Source organism: Gracilinanus agilis, chromosome 5, assembly GCF_016433145.1.
Source record: "Gracilinanus agilis isolate LMUSP501 chromosome 5, AgileGrace, whole genome shotgun sequence".
Lineage (NCBI taxonomy): Eukaryota > Metazoa > Chordata > Mammalia > Didelphimorphia > Didelphidae > Gracilinanus > Gracilinanus agilis.
This window is the reverse complement of record NC_058134.1, coordinates 60,025,136-60,038,061: the sequence shown is the minus strand read 5'-3', so window position 1 is coordinate 60,038,061 and position 12,926 is coordinate 60,025,136. Positions and strand designations below refer to the sequence as shown.

General features: G+C 31.7%; 1 protein-coding gene across 1 annotated transcript in view; it reads right to left on the bottom strand.

Moving 5' to 3' along the window:
• MALRD1 (MAM and LDL receptor class A domain containing 1) overlaps window positions 1–12,926 on the bottom strand; it is an 892,965-nt gene that overhangs the window by 375,988 nt on the left and 504,051 nt on the right. The window contains 1 exon segment of the mRNA XM_044678926.1: window positions 11,210–11,393. Coding sequence (XP_044534861.1) covers window positions 11,210–11,393 — 184 coding nt within the window.

The window sequence follows — 12,926 nt, the reverse complement described above, 5'->3', positions numbered from 1 at the left end:
TTAGAAATGGGTAAGCAGAAGCTAATGAGCCAATACACAGAAGTTAAGGGTTTAAGAAAAAGAAAAAGAGTCAACAGTTTGGTAAGGGGAGACACAAAAATTTTTAAGAAAATATTTCCATAAAAATAGAATAGTCCAATTGGTAAAAGAAGAACCAAATCCCCTGAAGAGAAGAACTCTTTAAAAAGGAGATTTGGTAAAAGAGAAAAAATACTGCATCCACTGAGCCATCCAGCTGCCCCCATTACTTTTTATTATACAATAATATTTTTTTACAATCATATACCATATCTTACTCAGCCAACTAATGGGCCTCCTCTCACTTTCCAATTCTTTTCCACCACAAAGTGAGCTGATATAAATATTTTTGTACATATGTCTTTTTATTTTTAAATTCTTTTTGGGATATAAAACTAGTAATACTATTGCTGTGTCAAAGAATCTGTATATTTCTATAACCTTTTCAAAATTTGCAAATTGTTCTGAATATTGGCTGATTCAGTACAACTCCCTCAACAGAGCATTAGTGTTTCAGTTTTCCCAACTCCCCTCCAGTTTTTGTCATTTTCAGTCATATTAGATAATCCTATAGGTGTGAGGTTGTACCTGATAGTTTTTTAATTTGTATTTCTCTCATTTATAGTTATTTAAAACATTTTTCACATACCTATAAAACAGCTTTGATTACTTTATCTGAAAACTTCCTGCTCATATCCTATGACCATTTATCACTTGAGGAATTCTTATATAGTTGAATAATTTCTCTATGTGTTTGAGAAATAAGGCCTTCATTAGAGAAACTTTTAATTATTTTTTACTTTAATGATTGCTTATGTATTAACTTCCATCCTATTTTCCTCTGTTTATCCTACAATTTCTTCCTTCAGCCTGTCCATCCTGAAAAGGTTTTTCATTTTGTTTTTGTTTTTTTGCTGCTGATCACCATGTCCCTCAATTTGTCCTTCTTTCTATTGTTCTGTTCCCCAACTTATCTCCTACCCTTTCTACTTTCCAGTAGAGCATGATAGATTTATATATACAACTGAGTGTGTATGTTCTTCCCTCTTTGAGCTAATTCTAATGAAAGTGTTTTACTTTCCTTTCTACTTTCTCTATCCCAGCCTCCTATATAAAAACTCTTTTGTGTTTCTTTAGGAATCATTTACTTAATTCTTTCTCTTTTCCTTAATCATTCTCCCAGTGTATACTTCTTTCTCACACTTTAATTTTATATTTTAGATATTTTCCCACTGTATTCATCTCACACACTTGTCTCTCTTTATATGTATTTTGGGAAAGATATGTTGAAATGGGATTTTTTTTTGAGAAATGGTTTCATTTTTGACCTCCAAGAAGAGTTATCTTTAAAGATAAAGCAATTTCTCCTTCATGCTAGGAAAGTAGGTAGGTTGGTTCTAACAGGGTTAAAGGCATATCACCTTGCCTGCTGGATTTTATTACAGGCAAAGTAGAGATCTATTCCTTATTTTTCTGTAAAAGACTGGATTAGGTAATTAAGTTGGCTATGCACCTGCTGGGTAAGTAGTTCTTGCTTCTTATCCTACCTCCTTTACCCCATCAAATATAATATTTAGGTCCACTAGTAATTTAATTTGAAGCTGCTCAATTTTGTGTTATTCTGACTGTGGCTCCACAATATTTGAATTATTTATTTTTTTGTTTATTGATATCTCATGGAGTCATTATATTCTTTCCCAATTATAATTTTTAAGGAACTATTTTCTTCAGCAAACTTTTGCATTCCCCCCTCCCTGCCTTTTGCCCCCAATTTGGCCAATTCTACTTTTTAAAGATATTTCTTTCCTTTTCTTGTAAATTTATGAACGTATATTCCCATGTGACAAATTCTGCTTTTTAAAGAGTTTTCCTCTTCAGCGAATTTTCATGTATTTTTTTCTCTTTTACCAAACCTCCTTTTTAAAGAGTTCTTCTCTTCAGGGGATTTGGTTCTTCTTTTACCAATTGGACTATTCTATTTTTATGGAAATATTTTCTTAAAATTTTTTGTGTCTCCCCTTACCAAACTGTTGACTCTTTTCCTTTTCCTTTTTCTTTTTCTTAAACCCTTAACTTCTGTGTATTGGCTCATAGGTAGAAGAGTGGTAAGGGTGGGCAATGGGGGTCAAGTGACTTGCCCAGGGTCACACAGCTGGGAAGTGTCTGAGGCCGGATTTGAACCTAGGACCTCCCATGTCTAGGCCTGACTCTCAATTCACTGAGCTACCCAGCTGTTCTGTTGACTCTTTTTCAATGATCTTCTTGCATCACTCATATTACCTTTCCCAATTTTTCTTCTACCTTTCTTTTTTATTTTAAAATCATTTTTGTGCTCCTCCAGGAATTGTTTTAGACTTGAAATCAAATCACAATTTCTTTGAGGCTTTGGATGCAGCAGTATTAGCTATGTTATCATCTTCTAAGTTTCCATTTTGTTCTTCCCTGTCCCCAAAATAGCTTTCTACATTAAGTTTCCTTTTTGAAGGTTGTTGGGTTTTTTAAAATTCATTTTCCAGGCTTTTAACTTTAAAAAAATTGTTAAAGTTGTACTCTTTTCCTGTGGTGAAGGGGTCATTTTTCCAAGTTTCAGATTCTTTGTTCAATTACTTTCAGAGCAAGCTCCTGGGATTTGTAAGTTTTCAGTATTTAAGAGGTGTGTTTCAGTATTAAGAGGTGTGTTTAATACTATCCTGGTCTGTATCCTCATCTGTAAGTGTCCACAAATACTCTTTTCTACCCAAGAACTGTGACCAGGCGCCCATACTCCATTCTGGCTGCAAACCCTGTTATGTGAGTAGTACTCCTCACCTTGAGACTGAGATATGGGACTGTGTCCCAGCAGTATCACCAAGATCTGAGTATGGATCATGTAAATGTATCTTGTACCCAGAGTCAACAATAGGACTCCTTTCATCTCATTTGACAAGTTTTCTGACACCCACCATATGTAAGCTGAGAGCTCTTAATAGTCATCATCTAATTTAGCCATTGCCAATGTCAACACTGGGTTGTTGAGGTAAGCCCTGCTTCAGTATACTGATGTGCCCTCTCCTATCACTCTGATGCATCAGATGTTTCTTAACAATTTTCTAAGTTATCTTGGACTTAAATTATTTTTTCATCATTTCTTTTTGTTAGTTCTCTTAAAACAAAATGTGTTTTAAGAAGTTATATCAATACCATTTTAGGGTGATTTTTTTAAAACCCTTACCTGCCATCTTGGAATCAATACTATGTGTTGGTTCCAAGACAGAAGAGTGGTAAGGGATAGGCAATGGGAGTCAAATGACTTACCCAGGGTCACACAGCTGGGAAGTGTCTAAGGCCAGATTTGAATTTAGGACCTCCTGTCTCTAGGCCTAGCTCTCAATCCACTGAGCTACCCAGCTGCCCACTTTAGGGTGATTTTTTTAAACATTTTATTTTTTTATTTTTTTTAACATTTAATAATATTTATTTTTTAGAAAATTTAACATGATTACATGGTTCATGCTTTTACTTTCCCCTTCACCCCTGACCTCCACTCCCCATAGCCGATGTGCATTTCCACTGGTTTTAACTTGTGTCATTGATCAAGACCTATTTCCAAATTGTTGATAGATGCATTGGTGTGGTAGTTTCAAGTCTATATCCCCAATCATGTCCACATCAACCCATGTGTTCAAGCAGTTGTTTTTCTTCTGTGTTTCCACTCCTGCAGTTCTTCCTCTGAATGTGGGTAGTGTTCTTTACCATAAATCCCTCAGAATTGTCCTGTGTCATTGCATTGCTGCTAGTAAAGAAGTCCATTACATTCAATTTTACCACAGTGTATCAGTCTGTGTACAATGTTCTTCTGGCTCTGCTCCTTTCACTCTGCATCAATTCCTGGAGGTCTTTCCAGTTCACATGGAATTCCTCCAGTTTATTATTCCTTTGAGCACAATAGTATTCCATCACCAGCATATACCACAATTTGTTCAGCCATTCCCCAATTTAAGGGCATACCCTCATTTTCCAGTTTATTGCCACCACAAAAAGCGAGCCTATAAATATTTTCATACAATTCTGTTTAGGGGTGATTTTTGAGAGATTAGGAGGGTCACTATTCCTTACCTGCCAACATTGAGGAGATATAATTTAACAATTATTATATTGACTCGCAGTCAATATCAAAAATAGCATAGCCTATAATTCAAGAAACAATCAGTGAAATGTTCTTTGTAATCCTGGAACCAGAAGTTAAAATAGAAATTAAAAGAATTTATCAATGAAGATGAAATTAAAGGAATTATTAATAGTTATTTTATCCAATTATATGACAGAACAGAGAATATAAGTTTTATAGATAGTTACAAAAATATAAATTGCCTAGATTAATAGAAGAGGGAATAGAGTACTTAACTAATCATAACATAGAAACAAAATTGACCAGACCATCAATGAGCTTCCCAAAGAATAATTCACAGGGTCAGATGGGTTTACAAGTGAATTCTACTAAATAGTTAATAAGAGCAATTAATCCCAATATTATATAAACTATTTGGAAAAAATAGTTAAAGAAGGAGCCCTATCAAATTCCTTTTATAACACATATTGGTAAATCTTACTTTCCAACTTAGAATCAATACTGTGTATTAGTTCCAAGATAGAAGATAGCTAAGGGCTTGGCAATGGGGATTTAGTGATTTGCTCAGGGTCTCACAACTAGAAAGTGTCCAAGTACATATTGTTTTAATGCCTAAACCAGGGAGACCAAAAACAAAGAAAAAAAACTATAGACTAATTCCCTAAAGAATTTCAGTGCAGAAATTTCTAATAAAAAACTAGAAAGGAGATAACAGCAATGCATCTCAAAAATCCCATCCTATGACAAGTATACTAGGAAAACTATCAGGATCATTGACTACATAAATAAAAATAACAACAAAATAACATGATTATATCAATAGGATAAAAAATTTTTTTGACAAATAAAACATCTATTCTTAAAAAAAAATAAGATAGCACAATAATGAATGGAATGGATTCTTAAAATCATAATTCTAAAATCCTAATAAAATGTTAAGGAGAATATATCTGAAACCAAGAGCAAGCATTATCTCTAATAGGATTAAACAAGAAGCTTTCACAGTAAGAACAGGAAAGAAGAAAAGATGTTGATTAGCACCACAATTATTCAGTATTGTACTAAGGATGCTAATTTAAAGGGTAGATAGTTGGCTCAGGGAATAAGAGCCAACCTTAGAAATAGTAGTTCCTGGTTCAAATCTTCCTAACTCTGTGACCCTGGGCAAGTCATTTAACTCCTTTTGCTTAGCCCTTACCATTCTTCTGCCTTGGAACCAATATGTAGTATCAATTCTAAGACAGATGTAAGGGTGTTTTTTTGTTTGTTTTGTTTTGTTTCGTTTTGTTTTTATGCTAGCTAAAAAAATAAGAAAAGTTCAAGAAATGAAAAGAATAAAAATAGGCAGTGAGGAAACAAAATTATCACTCTTTGCTGAGGCCAAGAGTAACAGTACTATTGATAAGATGAAAAACTTGAGCCAATATAATTCCAATAGACCTACGATGTCAAATACTTATTAGGTCCAGGCCAAGAATTCTGAATGTAGGATGAAATGTACATTTTAAACTTTTTATTATAATTATTTATTATTTTATTTGTGTTTTGTTCTATAAATGGCTAATATGGAAATATACCTTGCATGACCTCATATGTATAATTAAAATCATCATGCTTATCTTCTCAAGGAAAGCAGAGGGGTGAGAGAGACAGGACAATTTGGAATTCAATATTTTTATTTCAATGTATTTCCTTGTGCTCCTGTGAATGTTATTTTTATGCATTTGAAAATATTCTTCAGTGGAGTGCTATCTGTGGCACACACAAAAAGCAAGAATCCCCATTCTATAACCATTAAATTTTCAAACATTAAATTTTTTCATATTTACACAGGAAATGAAGTATCCTCTATTTCTGTCTCTTTATCTAAAACTTTTTTTAAAACCCTTACCTTCTGTCTTAGAATCAATTTGTATATTGTTCCCAAGGCAGAAGAGTGGTAAGAGTTAGACTCTTAGTTTTAAATTACTTGTTCAGGGTCACAATGCTAGGGAATGTCTGAGGAGAAATTTGAACTGAAGACCTTCCATCTTTAGGCCTGGTTCTCAATTACTGAGTGACCTAGCTGACCCCTCTGATAATAGCAATTATATAATAGAATTATAATTAATTGTATTATGAGAATTAAAAAATAACATCTATTATTTTTGTGTGGCTTTAAGGTTTATAAAGCACTTTACATATACTATCTCACTTGATTATTATGACAAACCTTTATATCTAAGCAAAACACAATTTTTTTCATCTATAATTGATAAGAAAGGTAAACCTTGAAATCAAAGATTTCAAGTTTCTATGTATTGATTTATTTCTTTGTAAACTCTTGAATAGGCAGTTTTCCAATGAAAGCAAACTTACCCATTGTCTTAAGAAAAAACATATGTTTCAAATCACCATTGATTAAATCAAATCACTATTGATTAAAGAAATAAAAATTAGAACAACTCTTAGGTACCATCTCACACCTATAATATTAGTTACTATATCAGAAAAGAAAAATGGCAAATGCTGAAGGGGATGCAGTAAAATTGTTAGTGGAGTTGTGAATTTCTTCAACTTTTTGGGAGAACAATTTGGAACTGTGTCCAAAGGGTTTTAAAATCATGAATATCCTTTCACTCTGTAATAGCTCTACTAGATCTGTATCTCTAAGAGACTGAAGAAAAAGGAATAGGACCTATTTGTACAAAAATGTTACAGCAGCTCTTAATGTTTTGGCAAAGAAATAGAAATTGAGGAAACGCCAATCAGTTAGAGAACAGCTGAAAAAGTTTTTTTTTTTAATATGATGGTGATGAAATACTATTGTGCTACAAGAAATGATGAGCAGGATGATTTCAAGAAAAACCTTGGAAGACTTATATGAATTCATGGAAAGTAAAGTAAATACTACCAAGAGAAATTTGTAGATAGTAACAGCAATATTGTAAGGACAATTCATTGTTGAAGACTTAGCTACTCTAATCAAAACAATGATTCAAGACAATTCCAAAGGAGCCATGAAAACAAATGCTCCCTATTTCCAGAAAGAGAACTGATGAACTCTGAATGCAGATTGAAGCATATTCGTTTAACTTTATTTTTCTTTTATATTTTTAAATTTTTTTCTGTCCTTTCATTTTCACCATGGCTAATGTGGAAATAAGTTTTCCAAGACCTCAAATGTATAATCAATATCAAATTGCTCAGAGAAAAAGTAAGGGGTGTGAGTGAGAGAGATAATTTGGAACTCCAATTTTAAAAAAGTAACATTATTTTGGAAAATATTTAATGAAATAAAATATTTTTAAAAAGTCAGGTGTTCTTAAGGGTTTTGTCTTTTAACCTGTGATAGATCCCTTTGGCAGATTAGTGAAGTCCAAGAAAAACCTTTTCATAATAACATTTTTAAATGCAACAATATAAAATACATAGGATTAAAAAGGAAATCAATTATATAGAAATAGTTATCAAAATATTTTAAAATGTACAGAAGAACTCAATTTAATATCTTTCTTCTTAAAAGAAATAGGAATGCCCTTTCCATTTGGAATAGAAAGGAATTATTAGAGAATAGGTAAAGAAACACTGACATTTTTGGAAATGGAGGAAAGAGATTAACAGAGCTCCCCTAAGGTGAGTAATGTCCTCAGTGATAAAGGAGGCAATGCCATTTTCAATAAGTATTGAATTGACAATGGTTATTGGTGGCAAAGCAGACAATCAAGAAAGGGAAAAATTTGGATTAACCACTGTGGAAAATGATATATGAATACAAATGGTACTGAATGGAAGGATAACTGAACATTAGTGAGAACTCCAAAATTATGACATAAATTAATGGAGGTTTAAATCAAGATGGGATTGTGAATCTTAATGTCAATATTTAAATAATTATAGAAAATTACTACCCAAATGACTATATGTATTAGATAAATAGATATGATTTGCAAGATATTCATAAAGAACTTTTTCTATAAGGCAGTGACAACTAAGAGTTCTATAGACTCAACTTGTGGAATCATATATGTAATATGTATTGTCCTTCAAAAATAAGTGATAGAATATTTTTTCTAAAAAGAACATTCTTTTTGTATCTGAATTTCAGAAAGAATTCTATATTTTAATTTATGGAGAACTGAGGAGATTACAGAAAGCTTTAGAATAAGCCACAGAGAGTGACTCAAAATGAAAGGAAAAATATGGAAAAGTTTTTCTTATTCAGATCAAAGTGAGCATTAAACATGAAAATGTATTTCTCATAATACAAAATTTTCTATCAGATTTTAAATTTGGACTTCATCACATGAGAATGCTAATAAAAGAAATAAAATGCCCTTTTATATTATAAAATTTATAAAAACACAGTTTATGCCACATATTTTGCTAATTTTTAGTTATATAAATATTTTAAAATGAACTGAAAAAGTAATCTATTTACAAAAAATCTTAGATTCAGAATGCAAGCAAAGAACGCAAAGAAAAGTAGAGGCCTTTGGGGAATAGTAAAACAAATTGAGTTATAGTAACATAATGGAATATTTCTATCCTTTAAGAAAAATGAATATGATAAATATGATGAAAGCTGAGAAGATATACAAACTGATGAAAGTAAGTGAGCAGAACCAAGGAAATAATATCTATAATAAGCACAGTGACCCAAGTGTCATAAAAGAATACAATCAAAGTTGAATGTCATACAGAGGTCATATTCATGTCTTGTGCCAAAGAAGAGAAAGAATCTCCTGCTCTGCTTGATTTAGAGAATGAGGAACAGAGAGTATGGAATACTGCATATAATGTATTTGTGTTAGTTTTAATGAGTTGGTTGCTTTTTTCATGATCTTTTAAATTTCTTTGTTAAAAAGGATTACTTTGTGAGGAATAGTATAGGTAAAGTACTTAGAAATGAAGATAATGTGAAACTAAAAGACCAAGTGCTCAAAACTTTTCAAGCATCTCAATCAGTAACATTAATAATGATGATCAACTGTGAATGACAATTGTTATCAAAAAGGCAAGTATTCAAAATAACTAATGACAAAAAAGAATATCCACCATCATAGAAGCAACAGATGGAATACAAATGTAAATTGAAACAGATTATTCTTTTTTCTTCATGAATTTTTCTTTCTTCTTTCATGGCATGATAAATATTGAAATATGTATATATATACATATATATATAATCTCTCTCCTCATGATGCTACAGTAGAGACTCTGAGGGATTTTCCCTTGGGTGAGATCTGAGAATCACTTTTGGTTGAACCAAATCACTTCACTCCTACCATGTATTTTCTGATTTGCATTTTCATATATATATATATATGTATATATATATATCTTCTCTAATTTTATTTACTATGAAATTGGATAAATGAGTTTCTTTGATTAAAAAAGTATTCAACTTTGTTTAAAGATCATAATTCAAAGAGAAATGATTACCTCTGAAGCAGCCATGAATGGGTAATATATTAAGGTGAAAAATAATGAGCTCATCAACTGTGATGTGATGTGAGATATTATAGAAAGAAAAAGGAATAAGAGAAGGAAACCTGAACATAGAAATGTGACAAACAGGAGAAACACAGACCAAATCTGGGATTAAATCTCTCAATTTCCATCTCTTTGCTCTGAATTCCATTCTATCTAATACAATGGAAAATTTGTTTAAAGTTGTTTTTTTTTTTATTCAAGTTACTAAGATCATTTAGAGATCATTTGGAGATTCAATTACTGGCCCCAAGAGTAATAGACTTGGAAGAGTAATAGACCAGGGAAGAATTTGAAACTCTTTTATGATGTCAGATTTACTATATGATGTTTTGCTTTGTAATTCCACATTTTTCTAACAGCTAAGACCAGTCATGCCCACTCTCTCTGGAGACAATCCTCTGTCTACCAAGTGACATGTTCCATGTACTCTGAGTTTCCTATTGTTCTAGAAATCATCTGAGGTTCATGAAGTCTGGTTTTCTGTGATTTAGTCTGTGTTACTGGGAGTGTCTTGAGAAGAAAATTAAAAAAAAAACATAATTGAAGGTTGCTCCTAGGCAGAAGCCTCTGAAACAATGTTCCTTATAAAGATGCAGATACTATAATATCACTGAGAACCCAAACCACATTTTTGAATGGCCTCATTGCAATGGTATTTTAATAGAAGGACTGCAGTTTGAAAACTAGCATTCAGGTTCAATGACTCAGCCACAAAAATGAATCCCCAAGTTACCCTATACAACAAACCTGGTGTCCATGAATTTTTCAAAACATATTTTGATAAATGCATTTCAATATGATTACATAATTGTTTTTTTGTAACCATTCCATTTGTCTTTTTATTTTGTGCATTTAAAAACAATCTGAGGAGCTGTCCACAGGCTTCACCTGACTGCCACAGGGAATATATTTTTTCATATATAAAATATAGTTTTATATATAAAATTTTAAAATTACTTATTTATTTATAAAATATAGTTAAGAATGACTGCCATACAAAGTATATTACTGAGTAGAATGACTAATTGACTTTATCTTAAAAGTATGAATTTACTAAAATTATATATATGGATTTAGGGCTTAGCCTCTATGCTTGATTAGCCAGACCTGTAAGTTAACATGTTGCATTTAAATGGCCTTACACATTATATTATGAAATCATTTGACGCATAAATTCTATTTTACCAAGAGTTTGACTAGGTCAAATATCTATGTACAAATGCTACCCACTTGTAGCCACCTCTTTCTTCTATTTTACTGGAATTTATTTGGCTGACATAAATTTTAATAAATTTAAATTGCTCAAATTTAATTTGTTTATACTAAACGATTCTTTGCTAAAATGTTTCCAAAAGAGGAATAGCAATGCCCAAATGTTAGAATTGCTGGGGAAGTGAGTAATGAAGGTGAGAGAGGAGATTACTTGTGAGAAGTAAAGAATGGAAGTGATCTTCTTTAGTAAAGCTATATGGGGGAATATAGAAATCTATCTGGAATTTGAGAGAATGACAGTTTTAATAAATGACAAGGTTTATAATTTCATATTTAACTATGACAAAATAGAAAGGCAACAAGTGAATTTAATGGAAATTCTTTCCTTTGACTTACCTATATTACAATTCTTAAATTCTATGTCATCAATTGCTGCTCCTCCTCCCAGATCTCTTGTTCTGATACCTTCAAATATAACTTCAAAATTTCTTAATTTTCCTAGTAGGACTTCTGCCTTCTTCCAATTATTGTCAGGATTCTGTCCATCTTCTGTCCATACCTTTGAAAGTCCTTTCTCAGTCTGAAAATGTAAAGTTTCCAAAAAGATAAATTAATTATGGAAAGAGGAAAATTTTCATCTAAAACAGAGAACTACCATAAACTTATCCTTGAAGAATATTGAGTCATAAGTATATTGAGGATAATTAAAAATTATGTTGGGAACCTGAGAGACTCACTCTCATTTTGAGAAAGCATAGTCCTTATCAATGAACAACCCAGAATTATGTAAGAGAAGGAACAGAAAATATGATACCAAAGAAATATACGAATGGAAAATATCTTGGTCCATTCATGAGATGTGAGGGAGAGATAACTGAAGTCCAGATTGCATGCTGTCACTAGTGTCTACACTATATCAATGGTACTAATGGAATGCCTTCAAAATTTACTGTTGAGTGAATCCTTTATAATTGATAGGCTGGTTAACAGATACACCAAATGAAAAGACATGGCTGAATTGAAATCTGCTAAGTTCAAGAGTACCTGCATCAATAAGATCAAAGATTAACTGAAATACAGTCTTTTCCTTCAAACAATGAGGTCATTCATCTTTGATAGTGAATTTTTACTTTTGCTTTATATATTGACTCTTTTGAGAGGAAAATAGGCCTGACCTTCCTTCCTTAAAACAATAGAAGGTTATTATCCTTAAATTCTATATTTCCATTCAATAGTCCAATATTAAAATATTCAATTGGAAAAATTATCTCAAAGATGTATTAATTCCCATGAAGCAGATTACAACTCTTCCATACTTGAGCATCCAATGAGATTCTTGTCCATACTCTCCCATGCATGCCACAATGAAATTAGCTAAAATCCTGGGGCAAGAGGAACAGGTCTTATTTATTTTATCCTGATAATGCAAAGATATCGATGGAACACAAGGTATGCCTATCAATTATCCTTTGTTCTTGGTATGTGACTAGATTTTCTTCATACACAAATTTTTAAGAATATGGATGACTAAAACAAAATATTACTTTGATGCTTTTTCAGGCATTGTCATTTGAGAGTATACTTTTCTGCTCAAATAAATCCAGTTCTTTTACAAACTAAAATTCATTGGTTCTGGTACAATATCAAGCAATGCACAGCAATTTTTGCAATAGATACTGCTGACTGCAAGGAAAAATATCAAAGTAGAAGACTTATTAAAGAAATTACTTTTAGCTCTTCATTTTAATGAATATAAATCTAAGTCAAACTAGTAATATCATTTGAATTACAACCCAACTATAACATGAAGTACTTATAATCAAACAAGTAGAGATCTACGATCTTGTGTAACTCCCATGAATAATCAAGAAATGCAGCTTATAATCATCCTAAAGACAGGGATGTAAGTCTGGACATTATATTTTACCATGTGATTCCTTTTGGTAAATATATATGTTGCCAAATTCATAGCAAAAACTTAACAAAATGAATGTCTTTAATTGGGAGACTGTAAAATAGTGAAACTTTTAAAAATAACCTGAGACACATATATATAAGTGTGTGTATATATATATACATATATATATATATATATATATATATATATATATAT